Source organism: Manis pentadactyla, chromosome 7 (assembly GCF_030020395.1).
Source record: "Manis pentadactyla isolate mManPen7 chromosome 7, mManPen7.hap1, whole genome shotgun sequence".
NCBI classification, from domain to species: domain Eukaryota; kingdom Metazoa; phylum Chordata; class Mammalia; order Pholidota; family Manidae; genus Manis; species Manis pentadactyla.
The window spans coordinates 133,863,481-133,888,769 of NC_080025.1; the positions used below are offsets into that span (position 1 = coordinate 133,863,481).

At 40.2% G+C, this 25,289-nt stretch overlaps 1 protein-coding gene across 10 annotated transcripts in view; it reads right to left on the minus strand.

Annotated features, from left to right (window-relative positions):
* Nucleotides 1-25,289, minus strand: part of DGKI (diacylglycerol kinase iota) — a 395,960-nt gene that overhangs the window by 89,740 nt on the left and 280,931 nt on the right. For all 10 annotated transcript variants that reach the window (XR_008998562.1, XM_057504799.1, XM_057504796.1 and 7 more), the window contains one exon: nt 18,759-18,859. Coding sequence is in view for 9 of the 10 variants with exons in the window: in XM_057504799.1 (XP_057360782.1) it covers nt 18,759-18,859 (101 nt within the window). In the remaining variant the exon portion in view is untranslated. The remainder of the gene's footprint in view (nt 1-18,758; nt 18,860-25,289) is intronic.

Genomic DNA, 25,289 nt, shown 5'->3' on the forward strand with positions numbered 1-25,289 from the left:
CGGCAACTTTGCCTATTTTTCAAGAAGCTGATCAGGAGAAACAGTGCTTTTGATTGGTATTAGCTATTCATTGGGCTAAAAAAACAGAAAAGGCATCCTCTACCACAATTTCACAGCATGATTACTGATAATTATTGTCAAATTTATCTTATGAAGGGAGCAGTGTATAGTAGAAGGGATTTACATTCTCTGTTGGACTCAAATCCCAGTACTACTTTAGTCTTCCAAATTATGTTAGCTGTTTGGTCCTGCAAGTTTCTCAATTACTCTACATGGACTATGGTATTTAGAATAGGTATCTTCTAGGATAAATGCAACATTATGTTTAAAAATGAATAAACATAAGAATGCAGAAGCCCAGTTTGAAAAAGACAGATGCACCCCTATGTTTATCGCAGCACTATTTACAATAGCCAAGAAATGGAAGCAACCTAAGTGTCCATCAGTAGATGAATGGATAAAGAAGATGTGGTACATATTCACAATGGAATATTATTTAGCCATAAGAAGAAAACAAATCCTCCATTTGCAACAACATGGATGGAGCTAGAGGGTATTATGCTCAGTGAAATAAGCCAGGTGGAGAAAGACAAGTACCAAATGATTTCACTCATCTGTGGAGAATAAGAACAAAGAAAAAACTGAAGGAACAAAACAGTAGCAGACTCACAGAACCCAAGAATGGACTGATAGTCACCAAAGGGAAACGGACTGGGGAGCATGGATGGGAAGGGAGCGATAAGGGGGAAAAAGGGGCATTACGATTAGCACACATAATGTTGGGTGGGTGGGGGAACATGGGGAAGATAGTACAACACAGATAAGACAAGTAGTGATTTTACAGCATCTTACTACGCTGATGGACAGTGACTGTAATGGGGTATGTGGTGGGCAGTCTAGTAACCATAGTGTTGTTCATTTAATTGTACATTAATGATACCTAAATAAATAAATAATGAACAACCAAAACATCATACATATTTCCCATACATAAAATAGCTTTTCCTATCTTTTGAGCATCTTTAGCTAGAAAATGAATTAATTCAATCATCTGTCTTTCAATTTATCCTAATACTGTAAGGATTAGCTGGTAGTAGTCCCTTAAGTTAAATTTTGTTTACTTAAAACTAACATCTGCTCTTCCTGCAATGGGAAAAAATAACTATAGCACAAAAATATAGTACTGTAGTACAAAAAATGTCAGTAATCTGACACTTCCATTTGGGGCTTTACATGATGAAGAGAAAGAAACTTGTGAAAACTTACCACCTCCCTTTTACACTGTTGACAACCACCTGCCAAACTTCACTGAAGTTTCCTTCACCTTAACTAGAAGAAGTGAGAGTGCTTATCATCAAGCATTAGCATCACGCTCCCTGACCTTGAGGATCCATCTTATTTTGGTCTTGGAGATTTTATTTGACTTTCATTAGCACAGCCAATATTCAACCTACATAATGGAATTTTTACTGCAGGTATCAAATGGAATTTACACATTCTAACTAAGCAATAAAGAACAAGCTAGTTTCTAGACTAAAATGGCAGATTTAACACATACTTCTCTCTCACCAGAATGTTATTAAATGACCATAAATGTATTTTTTTGGTAGCATCACGTGCGTCAGAACCTGAGGATAAAGGGGGCAGATAAAATAAGGAGCACTGGATGTTAGATCATTTGATTCCATCACCCACTCTTGGCAGGTGCAGTTACTTTATGGGAAATGGGGATTAGCTGACCATCTGCGGAATGCAGAGAGCCCCTGCTTTCTTCCCTCACTAAGCTCCCCAAAAGCTGACAGCGAGAATCCTACCTTCTTGGAAAGAGATTTGGTAATGGTTCTCTGGGGAATCCTCAGAGAGTTAAAAGAAAATATCCCATCCATGATATACAAACATGATCATATTAAAAGAAGATCAAAAATGTGAAGAAGAAAAAGGAGAAAGAGCACCATTTAGGGGGAAAAAAATCCTTGAAAATAAAAACTTAGAAGAATAAATAAGAGTCTAATGGAAGGATTAGAAGATAAGCTGGGGAAACCTCCACAAAAGTATAGCAAAAAATAAATACACACATACACATTCACATAATAGGACAGAAAAACTAAGAAAAATAAGACTCGTCCAAGTGGGCCAACATTCAAATAATATGAGTTCCAAAACCCAGAGAAAATAGAAAAGATTACAAGAAAAATTTCAAGAATATTTCTTAGAACTGAAGAAATTTGCTTTCCAAATAGACTCAACAAATGCCCAGCACTGTAACAATAAAACAATAGTAAGAAATTTTATTTTGTAATTTAAGGATATTGGGGATAAAAAGCCTACACATTTCTAGAGAGGACTAATTCTAGGTGGTAAAAAGGATCTAAAACTAGATGGTATGCAAAGGATCAGGGATTAGATGGTTTTAAAATTCTCAAAGGCAAAGGTCTAGTCAGGGGGGCAGTGGAACAATGTGTTCAGAATGCTATGACTTCACACGTGATCCAAACTATCAAACAAGTCGGAGGACTGAACAAAGGACACACCCTCTCTCAAGAAGCTACTGCAGTACTAGCCCCAACAAAAGATGAGTTTGCAACAGGAATGAGGCGTGTGTGGCATATAACAAATGGGGAATCCAACAAAGAGAAGCAAAGGAAACCTCCGAGGGATGGAGCTAGAAGACCCTAGGATGACAGCTGTGTTATCGGGCTGCAAACAATACACACTGGAGCACGGTGACTTGAGAGACACATCTGTGGAGAGCTGTCATCATTAAAATGCTCATAATCCTTGGAGTGCTGTTGTTCAACCCACGGATGGGATGCCTAGGCAAGTTTGAACCCATTTCTTACATATATAGAACAACATTAGATCACCCTTAGGTGCGGTCTGCCTTACCCTGGTCTTGGGACAAGAGTTAGGTCATGGTGAAGCAGAAAAATTCAAAGCTCATCCCCTCCAAGCATACGTGACAGCTAGGACCCACCCTAACGCACTGACAAATACATCCCAGAATTCAATTACCTTGCTTGAAGCCAGACAACAATCCAGAGACTATTTTTACCTCTCTTGAGAGTCTTCATCTAAAAAAAAGCACTATCTTTTCCTTACATGGGGAGGCTGAGGTCCCCTCTTCCTCGCTGTACCTGAATGGGGCTGTTTACCTATTCAAATCACAAACGCATGACCTTCAATGGGATCATGAAGAGAAGGTGTGAGATCTTAGAGAAAAGCTTCTCAGGAACTGCAAGGGTTTGTAAAGACTGGGTTTTAGGCAATAAATATATACATAGTAATATGAGAATTGCAGAGGCTCTACTGAGGTTCAATAAAAGGGCTGTCACTTTCTGAAAATAAATATAGTCACAGAGCAAAAGAATCACCTACAGGAAAGTATTTTAAACAATATGGTAAACCATCAAAAATACAAATGATCTTAGAATTCATGTATTTTATGTTAATATTCAGTGATGTATTTTTTTAAATTGCCATTCCCTTAAGCATCAATTTTAGATTTATTGACAAAATCAATACAGTTTATGTCACATATGCATTTTCTATCAACCTATACAGTTGTAAGAAACCAATAGCTGAAAAAGAACTTGTTCCCCAGAAAATAACAGGAGAAAAGCTAGATAAGCTTGAGTTTGGCAATGATATTTTGATAAAACACCAAAAGCATGATCCATGAAAGAAAAAAGTTAATACTTCATGAAATTCAAACTTGTGTTCTATTAAAGACACTGTTAAGAAAATGAAGACAAGACACAAAATGGGGGGAAAAATATTTGCAAAACACATATCTGTTAAAAGACTGGTATTCAAAATATGCAAAGAACTCTTAAAACTTAGCAATAAGAGAGTCAATCAAAAAGTGGGCAAAAGATCTGGACACCTCAGATCTATAGGTGGCAAATAAGCGTATGTAAAGGTTCCCAACATCATATGTCATTAGGGAATTTCAAATTAAAAAGAAATAAAACTGATAGCATTGAATGCTGGTGAAAATGGGGACAAGAGGAACTTAGCATTCATTGTGGGTGGGAATGCAAAATAGTGCGGCCACTTTGGAAGATAGCTTGGCAGTTTCTTATGAAACTAAATAAACTCATACCACATGATCCAGCAATTGCATTCTGTGGAATTTACCCAAATGAGTCAAAAATTATGTCCCCACAAAAAATTACATCTGAATGTCTATAGCAACTTTATTCATACTTGCCAAAACCTGGAAGCAACCAAGTTGTTCTTCAATAGGTGGATGGATTAACAAACTGGTCATCCCACAATGAAATATTATTCAGCAACAAAGAGAAATGAGTTTTCAAGCCCCAAAAGACAGTGGAGGAAACTTAACTGCACATTGCTAAGTGAAAGAAGCTAGTCTGAAAAGGACACTTACTGCATGATTCCAACTATATGGCATTCTGGAAAATGCAAAACTCTGGAAACAGTACAAAGGTCAGTGGCTGCCAGAGGCTTCAGGGGAGGGATGGATGAATAGGTACAGCACAGGGAGTATTTGGGAAAGTGAAAGTATTCTGTGTGACACTTTCATAGTGGATATATTTCACACGTGTGGAGACCCAGAAAACTCTAGAACACAGAGTGAGTCCTAGAGCATGGACTTTGGTTGAAAATAATGTATTAATATTGGTTCATCAGTGGTAAACAAATGTACCACATTAAGGCAAGATGTGAATAACAGGAAAATACATGTGCTCAAAGTGCTAGAGGTTACTGAGGGGTTATAGGGAATTCTGTACTTTCTACCTAATTTTTCTGTACACTTAAAACTGCTCAAAAAAACAGAAAAGAAAAAGAAAAAAAATTGTCTGAATTTCCTATAGACAGATACTTTGCTGATAGTAGAGGACACTGACATAATAGAAAACTAAATGGTACCTACTTCCTGGGCCATAGTGTTAACACTGTTCAGGAAGACACCAGATGACGGGAATAAGGACTAGAAGTAAAAATCGAGGAGGGGAGGCAAGGGACTCGAGGAGGACATGAAGGCCCTAGGTGAGGCCGGGTGGGACAAGTGAATCTTTCCACTTTGCCTCATTAGTTTCAAATGTGTCAAGGTTATCAGGGAACTGAAATTGTAACTTGATGGCTGACAATAATCAAACAGAATGAGTTGGCAATATTTCAATCCAGTTTTTCCCCCGTGGGCTACAGGCCCATTTTACCACAACCTGTCAGCATTAACTGCCCACTGCTCACGTGGAACCAACAGAGGAAATTAATCGGCTTATTAGCATTCAAAAGGAAACATAACCTAAGAACATTATACTTCACCATGCCACACCTAGGATCTGTGGACAGTTTGACAGCCCCTGGTTCTTGTGATTAAAAATGATCCTTGAATTTGAACTCCATAGTTTGAACAAAATCCTTTCTGCAGTCAATTTAAAAATGTCACACATAAGATAAAAGTAAACTATGTAATTTTCATTGCATTCAATGTGATGGTATATTTTGGAGGTGTGCTTTCTAGAAACTAGTAGGTTCTCTACAAATCCAGGTTTTGAAATACAGATCAAATTCTGTGTTTTATTTTGATAGTATACTATCTGAGAAGGCAACCCGAAGGACATGCAACTCATGTCTTTATAAATCCTCTTAAATTCTTTGGCATTTATAATCTTAAATAACAACTCCTGGTACTCATTTTCACATAATTTGGTAAATATATATTGCATATACAGTAAATTATACCAAAATATTTTTCAGGTCATTCACTTAAACATTCAGCACACAAGTTCCAAGGTTTTTCTCATGCCAGAACAACTCTAGTGCCAGGAGTTGGACATTTACTGAGTGAGACACAGAACCTGCCCTCAAGGTGTCACAGACAGTGTCTTGCCAATGGGTTTCAACCCTGGGCAAGTTCACTATGGATTCTATGTGACCAAAGAAATGACAGTAGAATGTTCTTGGGGTGAAAGGGTTATACCCAACTTTATTTCCACGGTGGCAGGTCAATCACTAAAATCTCGTTCACTCAGAGTGAATCTGCAGGCAGCAAGCTGGTCTCTGTCTCTGGGTCTCTGTTCCTGGCACTGTCACCACTCCAGCCTCTGCTCTGCTCTCCTGCAGCCTTGCAGCCATACCACCCTGTCACCCAGAGCAGTGGGCGGGGCTCTTTATATAGAGTCAATAACAACATATTGCTCACACATGTGTAGTGAGCTAGCCAACCAGGGCCAGGTGAGAACTCTGGCCACGGAACTTTCATTTTATCCACAGATGGAAAAGAAGGCAGGGACATAAAAACATCCTACTGATTACGTGCCTTGTGATAGGAATTCTGACAGACAAAGACCAAGAGTGTTTAGGATCCAGAGGAGCTGCACATTGCCCAAGACAGGACATACTTTCAAGAGGAGTTACTTCCCAAATGAAGAAAATAAAGTAGTTTGACAAAAGAGACAAGAGTTTTTCAGACAAAGGGAATTCTCTAAATCTTGGACCATCCTCAGACTCTAAGAAACCAATGCATGAAAAGAAGCAAAAGTCAACACTAGGAAGACTGGTGGCTGCAGAGAAAAAAGGATGAGGCCAATGGCAGAAGCTTGGTATTTTTAAGCCTAGAAGCTGAGACTTTATTTTCAAAAGGAAGGGAAGATGCTATAGGGTCTCCAACAGAAGATGAAGGTTTCGGGTTTACATTGACCAGGAAGGCCTCAATATTCCCCTCAGCTTGACTAAACTGGAATCAAGCTGCAAGCGTTCAAGGAAGATAATGCCCCCATCTCCTGGCCTCAGTCGGTGGGTAGGAGCCGGACTCATTGCTGCTAACCTACAACATTAGTAACACAGACACCCTACTAGCACTGACTGACCTCCCCATTCATGTTACCCACCACTTTTCTACTAGCTCAGCCCAGTGCTGAACAATTTTCCCACCTTTTGTTCCAGCAGAGTTGAGGTCACTTCCTCTTCCCTATTGCAACAGCCTTGAATAGTCTTCCTTGCCTGTTTAATTTGCCCAGTGCAATTTTTGTTGACAACACTTTAGAAAAAGCGTTGGCAGAGGTGTGGAAGACAAATTAATGGAAGGCAAGGTGGTTGGCAGGAAGAGGAATCAGGAAGCTATACCAGTAAACGAGATGAGCAACGGGGAAGTAGCAGTAAAGATAAGAAAGGAACATGTAGGTAGGAGAGGTTAAAACCAGAGCCAACTCCGTGATCATGGTTGGTGAGAAGGAAAAGGAACGAGGGTGACTCAAAGTTGTTTCGCGTGGCCAGGGCAGTGACAACCTCCCTGTGACCTGACACCACCGGGACGGAGCCTGCTAAGCTATAGTGAGCAAGGAAATAAAGGCGGCAGGGCAGAGAGAGAAGGAGGGAAGGAGAGTGCATTTTGAAAATAATTAAAAAACGATGGATGACAAAAGCCAGTTATAAATGCCTCAAAGGCAGCTGATAACTCCTAAAAAGGCTGAGAGGGCCTCCCAAGTCGGAATGTTGTTACAGGCAGAATTCTTAAGAATATTCTCTGGTTTTCTTGGTTTCACTGGAGATGGCTGGTAATTACAGTTATGCTTTGGTTATGTAACTATACTCCTATTATGTTAATGTGTGCGCGCAATTTAAGTAGTAGCTTAAAACCTATACATGCTGAAGTTACTCTACAAGAAGATATGTCAAAGAGATAATCAATCTTCCCATGTTTTCTGCCGCCTGCTACTTCTATAGCTTTTCTTCTTCCTTCCTAATTACAACCCTTAAATAGAATTCGTGCCTCATATCAAATTTACCGAGTATCATAATTCTTCCAAGTGGTAAAGACACCTCAAGACAAATGCTGGGCATAGAAGCCACAGGGCATAAATATGCAAAGAAGTAAAAAGCTAACCTTTTCAAACAATAAGGCTTCCCTCTCACTTACCAACTTCACATTTCCCTGTATGGCCCCGGAAGATGACTGGTTAGCCAGAGACGGGTAAGATTCCTCAAGGGAGGAACAACCTAAGACAGGCACAGTCGCAGGGGGGCCATCAGGTGAGAAATTGGGGATCAACAGAGGTGAGGCTTAGAACCTCACACCCCCTGTTCTGAGAGAAATCTTCTGCATACGTGGATGTTTTATTGCCCTGGTCTAGCTTGGATCAACACATAGTCTACAGGCACACACCTGATCATCTACATTTGCTCTCTTACAACACTAAACTCTGTTTTCTACCTTTATCTTGTATCTACCTACCACTTCAGCATTTTATTATTAAAAATAATAATAATAAAGAGAGAAATGTGGTATCCACATATAAATCAAGTATAAAAATCAAATGAGTATTCATATTTGAACTGACTGTTTAGAGTTCATAATGCATGAGCAAAACCGAAGGTTTCTGTGATGACAGCCCTTGTACTGTTCACCATGTAAGAACTTATTCACTATGTAAGAATTTGTTCTCCATGTAAGAACTTGTCTGTTATGCCTCAGAAGATTGGAGACTGACGAAAATTAGGCTTGGGGTGGATTAATGATTGTGCATCGAGCATTGACTCCCCTATACAGAATTTTATTGTTAAAAACCATTTGATCAATAAATATGAGAGATGCCTTCACAAAAAAAAAAAAAAAAAAAAAGTATATACTTCCAATGGTAAAATAATAAGTAACCGGGATGTAATGAATACAGTCAAGATATTGTAACAGCTTGGTATGGTGATAGCTGGTACCTAGAATTATCATGTATATAAATGTTGAATCACTATGTTGTACACCTGAAACTAATGTAATGTAATACTGTGCGTCAACTACCCTTCAATAAAAAAAATTAAAAAAAAATAAAGAATATTCTCACGCCTGAAAACCAAGAGCAGAGGGAGTCAGGAGGAGGGACGGAGATGCTGCTAACTCCCCAGACACCCATCAGAACCCCGACTGCAATACCTCAGGAACTAGGAATTCGTTTGTAACAGATCCTTTTTTCTATTTCTAATTATCAGCATACAGGACATGATAAATGGAAAAGGAGAAGTGAGAAAGAAGAATCCCAGGAAAAAAAGATGTTAAAGCAGTCTTCTGAATGAAGATAAAAGGATTCAGGTGGAGAATGCAGCCCAATCTTACCTAATGTTTCTAATTGCATGAGTTTTCTTTTTTCCTACTTTTGATAAATTTGGTTCATGTATTACCAGTGATAATCCAGAGGAAAGTATGAGCAAAAGCCCAATACTCTCTTCCAGTAAATAATAGAAACCAAAGGACCAGGTCAAACCATTCTAAACGTCTTTCAACTTAACGTGAAAGGTTACTGACAACAATAAACACGGCTGTTTTTGACGGAGAGAATTCCACTTCAGTGAGGTTTCTTAATGTCGCACGCAACAAAATTCTAGTAAACAAAACGTTTTATGAAATTCCTTGGTGTTCAGTCCCAGTGTTAAATGTGATAGAAGTGTTTAACTGTGAGGTTCTAGAAGGTGCTTGACAATGGGCATTCGAAAACAATATAACTTTTTCCAGGCACTTTTATCAGGAAGGTAATATTTGCAAAATTCCCAGATACAGGGCAGAACCACCACTGATAATTAACTGCTGTGCTCTACTATTTGGGAGATGATAAGTACTTAACTTGTGGAATCTTGGCTACAAGGCCTAACTAGACAAATAAATGTGAAAGTCAGATGAAATACAAAATGTCCCAAATCAAAGACTCATAACTATACCCAGAACTTAAATACTCAAAATGACAGCTAGAGACGCTTGTTCAATTCTTTCATAATTTCAACATCCCAGTGTCTATTATACTGCATGGTGATGGGTAAGGTCACCAACTGTTACATGCTGGGAACATTCAGTCATGCAGCTCTGAATTTCTGAGTTGACTGGACACATGTGGAGAATTAATGATACAGACATCTCCTAAAATCTGCTGAAAGGTCCTAAGTCTCTTTCTGGAAAAAAAAAGAATAAACAAACTGTACATAGACCATGCCATGTAGAGATGTTAAATAGGGAAGTCTTAATAAGCAAGCACATCTTTTGCAGCTGACAACCTAGGAAGCTCTAATTTTGCTTATCAGTGACCTAGAAGGGTGGAAGTGGGTCAGTGATTTAGGAAACCCACTAAGTATTAAGAGAGTGCTTTCCACCAGGGTGAACCTTGAAAGGCCTGAACGCTCTTATGTAACTAGCACTTAAAACTGTGGTTCTGAGTCAGTCTGCAAAGAGAGTATTTTCAGACTAATACAAATTTCTGTCCTTGGTTCTATTCAGTTCAATATCATTACCAATAAATCAGAAAATATATAGAAGAAATGTCCATCTTATTGAAGATCAAACTCTGGAGTTATCCCTGAGTTGTTAGAAACAACCCAAAATTTAGTTTGTGTTGCATTTACAAGTCCAGTTTTAATCACACAAATTAAAGTGGAGAATATTTGGCTTGACAATAGTTCATGCCAAAAAGAACTTTTACGAACAGGTCAGCATTAACATTTCAAGTTTCACTTAGCTAACTCTGCCACATCTAAGAAAACAGGGAACTAATTTATATTCCAATTCCATGAATTTGCCATAGTAAGGAGGTCAGGCCAAAAGATACAAACAGAGAAACATATGCACCTAATCCCCAGTATCTCAGACAGTGCTTCATATGTGGTAGGTGTTCAATAAATAATTGTTAATGAAGAAGTGAATTCATGGACTGAAGAATTTTGGTGTGTGGATGGTTCCTTCCTGGCCTTAGTTCAAAAATCAGGTGCTAAGTAGACAAGATGGTGCTTTCAGAGCTGAAGCACCCCACCCAGACCCAGGACGGGACTAAGGCTCTCATCCCCTCAGCTGCTGGAAGTGTGGCTCTGCTGACAGCTCGAAGCTGAGACCACCTCCAGGAAAGAAGCTACTTTACTCAAGGTCTCCTCCCTCCCAGGCCACCACCAGATCTGTATCCAGTAATTCGTGCCTCAATGGGGATAACTCTAAATGGCCATCCCAGATCCAACTGTCCTGGCAGAGTCCTCTGCTGCAAATACATCCAAGTCAGTTCTTTCTCTGACCACTCTACTCTCCTCCTTCTTGGCAGCTGTTGTTTCATCTTGGCGAATTTCCAATCAACTTCCTACTCATGAAACTCAAAAGTCAGAGTCCATTTCGCAGGGAACCTACCCACTAACAAGAACTGTGATTCCAAATTTTTCTTGAGAACACATTTCTCTAAGTGCACGGCTATGTCTTTACAAAGAAGTAGGGTTGTGTACTAGAAGATACACTGGATTAGGAGAGGGAAGATGTAAATTCTTACTAAAATCCTGCCACAGTTATGTGACCCTGTGTGAGGCAATCTTTGTAAGGGTCCCTGTGATAACACACAGAGATGTGAAAGCCCTCTGTAAACAAGGAAGCTCTATTGCAAACACTAGGTGCTATATTTATTACTAAATTTGATGTCATGACTCTTCAGTGGCTGACATCACACCACTCACACACTGACGTAATGAATAAAAAAGTAAAATTTTATACAAGGCTCTTAGAAGAAAGTCTTTAAAGAGAAACCTAACTACTATCTGAGCCGATATCCCAATTGTCAACCTGGAAAGGAAACAACAAAGTGGACTAGGTTGGTACATAAGCAGTAGGAATTGGTTATTTGTGTGTGTGTGTGTGTGTGTGTGTGTGTGCGTGCATGCGTGTGTATGTGCGCACACATAGAATAAACCAGTGAAAAGGAAAAACATTCCTTTTGGCAGAGACTTAAGGATATACCTGAAATTGGTTACTCATATCACCAAAGGCTAACTTTTAACAATGAAAGAAGGATAAAATATCATTATCAGTATTTTGGGTTCACTATATCCTTGTCTGAGACCTCACATCATTAGCACCTAGTGAAGCCCAGCTCTGGAAGCACTTCTTATTTTCTTGTAAAGAAAGCAAGGCTTTGAATCATAAACAACACTAGATAACAAAGAGATTTATGTTAAAAATAAGATTATCATCTTTCAGCCTAATATAGTCCCCTGGCATCCAAACCTCTGAAGTTAGAAAGGCAGAGAGTGTATTCATGTTCCCCCAGGAACTGACAAGTTGCACCCCTGAGCTCAGGAAAATCTAAGGAATTCAATGATCCGTATCTAAAGCGTTGCTCGGCATTTCTTCCCAGGCCACTCATTGGTGCGCTTTTCAAATTCTTTATTTCAAACTTTCTCCTCTCTACCTGAACACTGATACCCTCCCCTTCCCTGCTGTTAGCTAGTAGGCTACTTGGTTACTGAGGAAATGAAAGTAATCTGAACAGAACTTCTGCTTCTCCCTAGCACCACATCCCCAAGTCTACCTGCCTTCCTTCCCCCTGTGGACGCCCGAGAGCCTGGCCAGCCTCCACAGAGCACGGGTCCACCTCCGCTGCTCAGGGGCATAGCTCCTGCAGTGGAGTGCTCTCTGGAGCCAAGTTCTCCCTCTCTAATCTCTGTGGATTGCTCCATCAGCATATGCGTGCCAGCACACATAGCTGTACTATCCTACAGGGTATAAAAAAAACTCCTTCCTTGATTGCACATCCCTTTCCAGCCACCATCCCATTTCTCTCCCCTTTGCATTTAAACACCTCAAAAGAGCAATCTCTGTGGAATCTCATCCTTTGCTCCCATTTGCACATGCCCTCACTCTATTCACCATCACCGTTTTTACTCTATAATCCCTTGTGATGTTACTAATAACCACCTTCCACCTAAAGTCAATCACTAATTCCTAGCAGGCATCTTACTCCACATCTCTGGAGCATATGACACAGGTATCACTCCTCTTATAAAACATTTTTCTTCTCTCGACTTCCAACCAACAAGCTCTCCTGTTTTAGTCTGGCTCACTGTGTGCTGCTTCTTGCATCCTGGGCTCCTTTGGGTCCACCCCTACCTCTATTTACCAAGTTGCTAAGGCCAAAACCTCATGAGCATCCTTCAATCACTTTTTCCTCTTACAGAGTATAGCTAACCCATCATCTGATCCTACAAGCATTACTTCCAAAATATATCCAGAATCCAACTGTTTTTTCCCAACTCTGCTACATTAACCTTCAGAATATCACCTTGAATCTGGTCCTGTTTCTTCTACCTTTGCAGCCCAACCATCAATTCCCCACTTGGCAGCTAGAATTATCAGAATAGATGCAGGCATGTCACCAAACATCTTTTGAAATACTTCCAGAGCCTTCTCATTATGTTGATAAAATCCAAAGCCCTCCTTGGCCTAGAATCCTCCTCCTACACACTCGCAAACGGATGGACAACACCCTTCAGAAGACAGATTTCAAAATGCAACACCTACTTCTACTGAATGAAGGCCTAATCTCCACTGAACAGTCCGCTGTCAACTTGTTAAATGAGGGGGAAAGATTCCGTTTTAAATGAAACAACTGATAGAAAAAAGTCAGTGTTTTTAGCAAACTCATGAAGAAAAATGCACTTGTGCAATTTTCTAACGCTCACACTCACGATAACGAGTGATGCTGGAGCTTTAAAAACTTCACAAAGGAGACCCGTAAGGAGGAAACACTTTAAATCCTATGTAATTTCTATAGGGCTACACATTTGTTACAATATAGCATGCTCTTAGGAAATAAATAATTCAACTGCTGCATTTAGCAGATAAAGCAAGGAATCCTGAAGAGGATAAATGCATTACCAAAGGTCATTCAGCTAATTAGTGTTAGAAGACTTTCCTTATTCTTTCATATGCATCCATTCCTTCCCTTAGTTATTTAAATGATGTTTGCTAGGCAAATAGGTACCTAGTGTTCCCAGAGCCCTGTCCCAATCCTCCTCACATGAGAAAAAACCTCCAGCAAACCAGGTTTATGCTTGCTTTGGCGAGGTGTCTTCTCCCCCACCCTTTGCTCAGAGTAAGCACTCAATAAACGTGTTCTAAGTGCTATTGTAACAGTAGACGTCCCAGTTTCACCGCTCAATGCCTAGCATCTAGTGTGGCAACTAGCATATAATCGATGCAAATACAGTTTTTGGAAGCATGGATGCATCAGTGAGTGAATGACTTCACCATTTTGAGGTCAAATATGAAAACTGAAAACAGTGAAAAAATCCAGTGATCCACCTCTCCACCCACCCTCTCATTGGATGATGGGTTAGATTTAGGGACTCACATACAAATAGCATAGGGGGAGGAAAAAATGATGACTTTACAGTGGAGAAGCCAAGAAAACCCAACCTTAACCAAGTGACAGGTTACCATCACCAGGGATGCCATGTGAGTATCAGGAAACCCCTGGCATTAGGGGACAAGAGGGGCCCTTCGGCTCTGCAGTATTTTTTCTGCAGACCCCCCAACTCCAGTCTAATTATGAGTAAAATAACAGCCAGAGCCAGACTGGGGGATAATCTACAGGATACTTGATCAGTATTCCTCCAGACCATCAAGGTTATAGGGGGGTAGAAAAGAAAGACGGAGAAGCTGTCACACAGCAGAGGAGAGAAGGGGGACGTGCTAACCCGATGTACGCCCTGGCTCGGATCCTGGGTTAGAAAGTCCAGAGTTTAGTTAACAGTAATAAAGCAATAGCAGTTTTTGTAACAAAGGTACCAGGTAATAGAAGATGTTTCACAATGGGAACAACTGGGTGACGTGTAGGCAGGAACTTGCAGCAGCAAGCAGTATCTTTGCAACTTTTTTGTAAATCTAAAACTATTGCCCCTGCAAAATTTTGTTTTCCTTTTTTTTTTTTAATTCACTGATGTATACCAAATGATGCGATTATGAAACTGCATCAGGACTTAAACAAGGGAGTTTCCAGCTCTCTGGCCAGATCACCAAATAGGGCAGTCACTGTTTACAGGTTTCATAGGTTTAAATATGCTGCCATCATAGCAGCCTCATTATACTAGCAGACACAATAGAAGTAAATTGATGAATTCTATTTTCTCCCTATAATCTTGCTGGGGTATTTATCAGTGTTTTAAATTCTATTTCCAGAAAGGAGAATGTGAGCCGGAGGGTGGTGGTGTGTGTACTTGGGAGGAAGAGCTGTGCATGACAGTAGAGGTCAGCTGCCCTGAGCCTGGCTTTTGGACCTGCAGACTGAGGGGCGCTGTGCCAGTAGCGCGTCTTCAGCAACAGCAGCCGCAAGTCACAGCTCCCATGTTTGGAGAGCATGGCAACACGCCAGACTGTGCGCCGGGGGGTTCACGTACAAGATAGCGTTTAACGGGCACTACTCCGTGAAGCCGCCACTCTGCTCTCATCTCAGAGATGGGAGATGTGGTCATCGGAGAGTCACTTGGTCAAGGCTGCAACTGAGATTCAAACATTTCTGACTCTTCTACAAAGGTGGTAAACAAAAGACAAGGAAATTATACATCCATTGCCAAGAGCTCAGTTCTTATATCAGTAGTCTTTACCGGGGAATAATATACTGACATAACATATATTACCCATTGCATCGATACACATCGCGAATATCCCGATGATATCCATTACACTGAGATGATGTATGAACACTGCATTTGATAAACAACAAATATTAGTCCCCTCCTACCTTTATAGGCTGTATCTGCTTTCAGTTAGTTCCAAACTGGTTTTTGCTTTTGTGTTTTAGGCCTTACACTCATAGGAATTACCATGGTTAATTCAAAAGTGCAGAGTAAAGTGCTGAAGTAAGGTTTTGTGAGTCTACATGAGATAGAGTTAAATCTTGGCCAGTAGCAAATTATTCTGGATATAGAAATTTATCTCAAAAACTCAAAAGAACTCTTTTGAATTTAGAAATTAACAGATTTCCAAAAACTGATTACCCTTTGCCTAGAGTATATGATTACATGCTTTATTAAGGACTCATTTATATCACACTCAGATTATGGGAGTGAATTTCTGCTATCAGTATTGTGTTTTTATTTTAAGAATTTTTTTTAACATGGCCACTTTCTCTTCACATCTTACCTCTTAAGTTGAATAGACTTTCCTCTGTTGGACATCATGACCACTACCTTGAGGGCTGATAACTCATAAATCCAGTGAAGAATATTCAAATTTACCAGCAAGAGCAGGAGGAGGGATTAGCAAAGACTAATCCTCTTCATGCTTTTGTTTTAGGGAGAATGCCACACCCAGGTGAGCTGAGGCTCCATGGGAGATGGGGAGTATCTGAAACAGTATAGAGTCACCTTTCTCTATGCTAAAATAAAGCAATTAAAAGGGCTGCCATCCTGTAATTACCAAGGAGTCCTGCCTTACAGACAGAAACGGGGCTTTGTTAGACAACAGACATTCAAGCTTGTAATCTAATATGAATAATGATCCAGACACGAGCAAGATTCTATTAAACAGTGATGACAAATGGCCACGTGCTGCCTGGATGAATCACTTGGCGTATCAACAAGAAAGGGAATTACTTTTTTTTAACCCAGTAATGCAGTACTGCTCTAGTTTACACTTTGGATGTTGACAATAAATGAATGACCTAAGAGTATTCACTTTCTTTGTTCTGGGATACAGGTCACAGTGCTTTCCTAGAATCCCTTTTATCTACATGTGCTCTATGCATGTCATTTAATTAATGCATCTGAAATAATATCTATTTGGTATCGTATATTACATATGGACTTGAACTTTTATACCCAGTTTGCGCTCTGCCATCCTTCCCATGAATCTGTAGTCAGTTACAAGTTGGAACTAGGCTACAGAGTAAGGGTAACACAGATTCATAACCCCAAATGACAACCTTTCCTGAACAACCACAGGTTAGAAGCATCATCATAAAAGTGGAATGACTGAGTTGGCCACCTTTACTTCTTCATATACATATTGTTTTTTTCAAACCCAAATCTTTAGAATGAGGTAACACCTCTATTCTCTTTTTGAGAGCTTTGTTGTTCTTTCAGGTCCCAAAGACATTGCTGAATTCATTAGACTTATATTTATAGCAAGTCTCCTCTTCCAGTTTGCTACAAAGAGTTGCTTCCCATAGAGGTTTTATCACATAAGATATGATGAGTAAAGTACATGCCAGGAAATGTCATCTTTTCTTAAAAACTCAAATCACAATTACCTCTAGCAATGGTGGACAGCTAATGTGACAGAAAAGATAGAACAGATCACTGAAATCCACAGATAAGCCTCAAATCTCATGTCAGCCAAAAATGTCACATGCTTCTACACTTCTAAACTGACTTTCTTTGGAGCTAATGGTAAGCTGCAAAATATTGCTAACTTGAGATCCATTCTCCTTTTTTTTTATTTTTCAAAACTTTTTCAAAAATTTTCAAAGTCATTTGTTTAGAAGTTTGAAAGGAGAAAGAACGCACAACACTATTCTTTATAACTAGGAGCCTCTTAAAGCCAGTTTAACTTACACTGTAGCTACACTTCCCACTGCAAACATGTATGTCCCTCACATTACACGTAAAATTAGATTTTGTGCTAGTCTGCCATAATGTCATTCACATTAGAAAATGTAATCTGTTATTTCTAGAAAGTAGAAATGCAGAAGTTCAGGGACTTGCTCTTCCTCCATCTCAAACTTTCCTCCCCAAGAGAAATGAGAGTGAAATCCCAGAGGGAGGAGGCTGGGGAGAAACCAGAGAGTATCGATGGTTAAGGAAAAGGACCGAGAGGCTTGAGGAAGCTGGAGCAGCAGCGAGAATTCTGGAAAGCAGACATTTCACACAGAAGTCCCTGGTAGGGTCAGCGATTGGACTACCAGGGAAACGGATCCTTGCTCACTGCCACCACCAGATCCGAAAGCTCTGCACCCCCCGGCCACTGTTTCAGGATGTCAGGATTTCCATCCCCTAAAGCCCGCTCCAGGCCACAGGCTCAGGAATCAGAGCTTGGAAGTCATTTAACCAGGAGTGCATCCCTATTCGTCCCTGCCGGCTGTACTGTTTGTGTCTTCTACAGCTGCACGCAGGCCCACATATGGAGCCAGTTTGGGGTTTTAGTTCTCAAAAATCTCTGATTCTGCATAAAACTCCTCTTTCTGTTGGCACCCCTGCCTGGCTCAGACACTGGCCCCAATCCTGTCTGACTTCACTGCACTTGAATATTGGCCTCCACAGCTACAGAGGGGTCCAGAGCCCTAGATTCTAACACACCTGTGATCTAAACCTCTTCTGGCCTATTTACCCAGTTACCCCACATCTCACCCTCCAGACAGCAATCTCAAATAGTGACTAGAATATAAAGAGTGCCCAATGAACAGTGAATGACAGACAAGGTGAGCTAAACCTCAGTTATGTATTTAAAGAAGAATATGGAAAATATGAACATTGAGAGGTAATTCATAGTTGACTTAATTTAAGATTTCAGACACATTGGCACCTCCTCAGTGAATCACTTTGTCATGACACTGAATATTCTGTGGGCCTTGGACATGACACAAATAATAGCTCAAAGTGCTGGATGTGTGTTCACAGGTAACTGTCACACCTGTGTGGAAAAATGAGGATATTATTCAGTAATGCAGTGTCCAGGAGAGACTTGTGCTGTCTCAAGAGTTTTCTAGATGTTTATACACTGGGTAGTATCACCAATTTCTGCTTTCTCCTATCAGGGAAATCTGAAACAAGTTAAATCAAGAGATCCTAACTTGGCATCTTCAGCAGAATAATTTTATTCTGCTCCTTTCCTCCTCTGGTTCCAGTAACCTCAGCCCATATATCATCACGTACGGTTCACATGTTACTATGCTTCCCTTCATTTCCCTAACCATAGTTTTCAACATGAGATGAATCTCTCCATCAGACCAAGGTGGATCAAGAAGATAGGCTGATCACGTGAAATCAACTAGGCACTTGCAACTTACAAGCTTCCCGGAGTTTCTCTTTGTCATAGTGGAATCCTTCATAGTCTTGTAAACTGATTTTGTTCACCCGGATCCTCAGGCGGTCTGGAACAGACTGGGGACTGCAAAACAAGAACCAAGTAGTCAGACATAAAGGACAGAGTGGAGTTGGGAGTCAGTATGCACTTGGAGGGACCAAAGGCAGTTGCATTTCTTCCTATTTAGAAGAAAAAGTTGACATTCCAACCAGAATTCTGGATTCTTTACCAGAATATAGCAATTATCTGAAGAACACTTCTCCTGAAACTGCAGGTTTCTGGAGTTTAGGTAGGAACATGGAAATAAGCAGAAAAAGCTCCTAATCTGAAATGGTGAGTAGTGGTGTAGAGCTGTGAAGAGCTGCTGTCGGCAAACAGGCTCGTAACAGCCAGACTTGGCAGCTTGATCCTCAGAAGAGACAGGAAAATTATCAAAAGCAGACGAGGAATCCGAAAGCACAGGACTGAGATCAGTGGTCTGCATACCTCCATAGCCTCTAAGAGCACCTCTCAGTCAAAGCACCTTACAATAAATGGTGCCTCTGAATATCCCAAAATGAAGAAAGATTTTTAAAATATGCACAACCTACTTTCTTAAGAAGGGAACAAAATATGTAATTTGTTTAAAAAATTTCAATTCAAACTAGTTCAGAATACATATTAAACAATTAAAAGGGGTCATACCCAACTTTCTGATGCATTCTGTTCATGCTTAGACTGATTTTACCTGGACTCCTTGTATGTTTGTTAGTAACATTTTCAAAATAGTTTAATCATGGGCATTAGTTGAGTGAAACTATTTTCATCATCAACACTATGGGTCAATACATTTCTTCAATATATTAACATAATACAAACCCCCTTTGTAAGGCTGGAGGCACTGGAGGGAGGAGCAAGCACGTCGGACACTGATGATGTGCCAAAGTCCCCGGCTGCTGCCCCCTCCCAGCCTGAAAAATGTGCCTTGAGCTAGCCAATCTTCGCACCGCTGTAAATCTAAGCTCTGCCTCCCCCTACCTTCTTTAAAAACTCGCTGCCTACTTTCTCGTGACTTCCCCAGCCTCCATTTCCGTAGACTGGGAAATCTCGCCTGGGTATTTGCATTCAAATAAACTACCTGGCCCTTTGTTGCCTCTCTTCGCCTGCTTATTTCAGCTAGAATTTATCTTACATCCTTGTCTTTGAATATAATCTTATACTTGATTGAGGGAATTTTTTCAAGCAGAGGGCAGCTTCTCCTTTCTTATATTCTGGGTAAAAGTCACCATTGACTAACATACAAAATAGCATTACTCCTCAGTTCATTTCAGTAAAGAAGGGAGACAAGGAAAGTAAGAGGTAAGAAGAGAAAGAGACAAAAGGAAAGAGGGAGTAAAGAAGGGTAAGAGAAAAGGATGGATGGAGGCTGGAAGTGATACTTTTAAAATATTTTCAGGATACTGTCACCCTCACCTCACACACACACACAGGTAATTTCATTGCAACTCTGAAGAGGTGAAAAAAAAAAATTTAATCTCATTTTCTTGTCTAAAACCTCATTTTAGAGCAAAGTATAGTTACTCTCTCCATATAGACTCCCACTTTACTCATCCCTAAATAACATGCATATATCCAATTATAGATATGTATGTGCACACCCATACATAGTTCTCACCCCCAACACACACACACACACACACACACACACACACACACACACACACACACACACCAGATATTTAAATTTAAGTGGCCAAATTCTAAAGAAAGATGGTGTATAGGTAAAAATGTCTGAGGTCTGCTGGATTAAAAACTAAGCCAACACAAAGCCACAAGATGAATACTTTTAAGGGAAAGTTGAAAGACAGATTAAACCATTGCATTATTCTACTCAGGAGTGCGTCTGTCATGTGTCTATTTTGTATTGGCATTGTGCTGGACATTGAACAGGTACTGGTAAACAAAACTGGCATATTTTTGTTTTGATGGGTGATATGATCTGCAGTATATTTGTAAATTAGTGGAACATACCTTAAATATCATGCATACACGCACCATTGTTTATAGATAGGCAAACCGAGGTTCAGGAAGGTAAAGTGAGTTTATGGTCACATAGCCACTAAGTGGCAGAGCTGGGAACTGAGCTTGGACTCTTCACTCATCGGTTTCATGCTCCTTCTACTATATGATGCCAAGAATCCTGGGGATTTGACAGCAAAGCCATAGAGCCTGAACAGAGTCAGATAATCTCTGTGTGGTACTCAGACTCTTCATCAGTAAACAATAGACAGAAGAATAGCTAAGTGAACTGTGGTATTTTCAAACAAGAGAACACTGGGAAAATATCACAAATGAGTGTGTAGATCTACATTTATTTAGGAGGAAGTCTGACAACATACTGTTGAGTTAAAAAAGTCATGGAAAATTATATATGGCATAATCTCCTTCATGTAAATTGTGGAATTTAGAGTGTATATATGTAGAGAAGTGTCTGGAGAAAATATTCAACAAGCTGTTCCAAGTGGTTATCTCTACATGGTAGGATTGGGGGATTATTTTACATTGAGTATCATCATTCTCAGAAAAATAATGTATTTTTAAACTATGCCAATATGTAAATAAATGGAGACTCAGGGCAAGAGCATAAATAAGAATTATAGCACAGAGTGCTAGGTATTAAATGTTAGTAGATAGGAAAGAATTTAGGTAACATAGTGAAATACAACGTTCATACTAAATGCTTATCACAAAACTAAGAGGAGTCTGATCTTTTTATTTTCAACTTCACCCACGCGAGCCACAAAGACTGTAATTAGCAAATACTTCCTGCAAGCCTAGCAGTTAAGAGGAATCTAGAACCACAGAAGGAGGTGGCCCATCATACTCTGTAATGGAAGATGACGGACAGCAGACATTGAGAAAGCTCTACCTAAACAATTTTGGAGAGAACAGATTTCATAGCAGTGAGCTCTAGTCTTCTCCAGTGGATTGGAGGTGATCAAGACTAAGTTCTGGCTCCAGCAGTGACTGTATAGTGGGAAATAGGATTCAGAGAATGACGAGGCCAGTCACTGTACCCCTCTCTGCAGGGGCTCTCCACTGGCTTACTGGTGTGTTAACACCTTTCTCAGACTCCTTCAGTGCTGTTCCCTGTCCACGCACTTCTACCTCTCAGTTTCTCATCTGTACCCACCCATTCCACCCACACACTCTTACCTTCTGAACACAGCTTCCCACCAGTCTTCCTGACTTACAGGTGGCACACCGTGGACATACTACAAGTACTGTCATTTGAATAGAACTTTCCAGATCCCAAATGAATTCTGTGTTATCTCACTTCATCTCCAGAACAATCAGCTAAGCAAGAAGGAAGACAGAGACTTTCACTAACCACTGGTCCCTCTCACCCATCCACCTTCCTATGCATTCACTCTCCTGCTCTCAGCTTCTCCCACACCTATAGGGCATCCCATTTTTCCCCTCAGTGGCAGTTTGCTCAAACCCACTCTTTTGAGTAGGATACCTGGTGCTTGGCCTGTTAGGCAGTGTCGCTTCAGATGAAACCTATCAGCAAATTTTGGGGCATTCAATATTAGAGTCCATGATGGAAAACCCCTGTGAATTATTTTAGATCCTGCTGTAAACAGCAGGCTGCTCAGAAAAGTGATTAAGAGCTCAGACTCCAAGTTAGAGTGCCTGGTTCGAAGTAAATTCCTTCTTATTACTGGTTAATCAGGAAACTCCGTGCTTCAGTTTCCTTATAGGTAATGTGAGGATAGCAACAGGACCCACCCTCATCAGGATATTATGAGAATTAAATTCAATATGGACAATGTGTTTAGAAAACTGTCTGGCACATTGCAAGTGTTCGATATATACTAGCTATTATCAGTGTAATTATTCTGAAAATTGCTCTCCTAGATAAGGTTCTGCTAATAAACAATAGCACCTGCTACTGCCCGATATTGAAAGAAGTTCAGAGCCAGAGACAGAAGTCTCCCTCTACATTTCTAACAAGCCTCTGAGGGGAAATTGTCCAGCTTGACTGATGTCATGATTCTCCTGGATCATCTCCCACCTGGTATTTTACAGGCCAACCAATAACATGAAAACAGACAACTAGAATACAGGGGAGAAAAAGTACACTGAGATGAAATGAAAGCCAAGTAATTCAATTGTGTCCCTTTATGTCAAAACATATTAATGTCCCATGAGTGGCTGAGTGGAGGTGGAGGATGACAAAGCTGTTCCTTGGTGTCTGGGGAATAGCACTGCCATTAGTTTCCTAAAAATAGATTTTTCTAAGAAAGTTAGTAGAGCATAGAAGAGAACCACCACCTGGGTAAAGCTGAATTTGCCTCCATGTCAACATCTATCACAAGCCGCTCCCTGTACTGGTTTAAGTTCCGTATTAGGGATTCTGAACCTGACTCCCATGGAGTCTCTCAAGTTTCCTTAAAGGGACTCAGCAACCTGTGACCTCCTCTAGAAACTGGGCCAGTTACCTCCAACTATCACCTTCCCACAAATGTCTTCTGAAAAGTCAAGATCGAGCTCCTTGTACAGAGTGGAAGTTCACGGCTCTGAACTTAACTCTCCAATGTTCCATGACAACTTTCTCAAGAATAATAACAGTACCTCTCATTAAAATCATTTGCATGGGCCTCCAAACTCCAGACCGCACCTTCTCTTATTCACATAATGCACACCTGTTACCCTGAGGGTCTACAGGGAGGTAGAGTGCCTCACAACTTCCTGAGCATTCACTGCATTCAACTCACACCTAATTCTCATGACTATGCCTTCAAACCTCATTCTTTCAATCAGCTGCTTTACCACACAGTTTCTCGCAGTCTGTGAACAGACTCCCCTCATGCCAGCCTCCTACACAGGGACACCCCTCATGGAGGGGGAGGATGAGCTGGGGGCTTTTGTTCCCCAGGGTCACTTACAGACCATTGATACCACATAATTCCTTCTTACTGGAAACATGAATCATCTGAAAGTAATACCCTTTTAAGACAATACAGCACAGTGCATAAAGCAGGGAAGTCAGAAAGATCTGGATTCTGATCTGAATTCTTTCACTTAATCCACGCTTGACACTGAGCACTCTGAAGTTACCTTCTCTAAACCATTTTCTGATTTGAAAATAGGACTGATAATAGGAATCTGATGAGCACTGAATGAGAAGATGTTTGTAAGGCAGCAAACCTAGTAAGTAAATGTTCAAACATAGTATTGTTGTACTGTTACTATTATTAACACCCCGAGGCTTCTTCTATTTCCACAAGCCCTATGTTTTTTTATTCAGTTCTAGATAAAAACATCATTGCAGATGCCAGAGTTGTGGCTTTAAGTAGCAGTTAATAGATACCAAATTTTTGCAGGATGAGAGTCTGTTGACATAAGCAGGGACAGAGACAAGGTTCAGGATTACACAGCCATCTATATTCTGTTGGGCAAAAATGCAAGTGGGGAATGTGAATGTTTTAAAGATACTCTACGTAAAGATATTAAGAACACAAATCCTAATTCATATTACAGAGGAGACCCTTAAAGTTATATAATTATTCTACATTTTGTACCCTGTAAATGTCCTATTTTCATTAACATTTCTTATATGGTTCAGCATAAGACTGGCCCTTAAAACACTCATTATGTAGACTCATTGATTTTTATGATGAACTATAATTTAACTAGAATGTGTTATTCATGTACAGTTTTTCTTTACAAGGCAAAAAAACACAACTCTGCCTTTCTCCTTCGAGGCCTAATTTAATAATAATAGTGATAAACTGATTTAATTCCTTTCAAGTAATGTAAGCATGAGATTCTATCTGATCATAATCTAGACATAAAAGAATGTTTCTAACTAATCTTTCATTTGAACTGTCCCTTATTTTATGAGTGGACTTAGATTAAAATATTTCTATGTGAATTTATGGCATGAAACACTATTACTTTCTCTCCCTTACAGGTCCAGCACCTAAAATGAGTATGGCCCTGCTGTTCACAACGTTCTTGAACAAATAAATGAGTGGAATGCAGGAAACTGAATTCCCAGGACTACGCATGGCCCTGAGGCTTTAGCACAGTTTGGTGTCAGAGCATCTCTGAGCTGCCTACCAGTGGCTTTCTTTTTGTGAGCCCCAGGTAAACCCTGACTGGGCTGTCCTTTTCCATTCTTTCTCCACCTAGCTCTCTAGATCTGAAAGTAAACCTGTGCTGGATTATGCTCTCTCCCTCCCTTTCATCTTATCTCTAGGGGATTCTAGAGGTAACACAAAGAGGAAAGAACACACGAATGGTAGCTATCCCTGCCAGGAAAGCATGGAAACCATTTCAGGACTGCCTGTTCTTCAGCTAAGTAACAGTGAACCAGAAACATCTACCACCACATCCTTTCATCAGCTATCAAGCTGGGTCTTATTTAAATATAATTATTCCCAAGGGCTTCTTTTAGCAGCTTCCTAGAAATTGCTGCAATTTACCCAGGAACATTTTCAAATTGTCACTGACAATAACCAAAAAC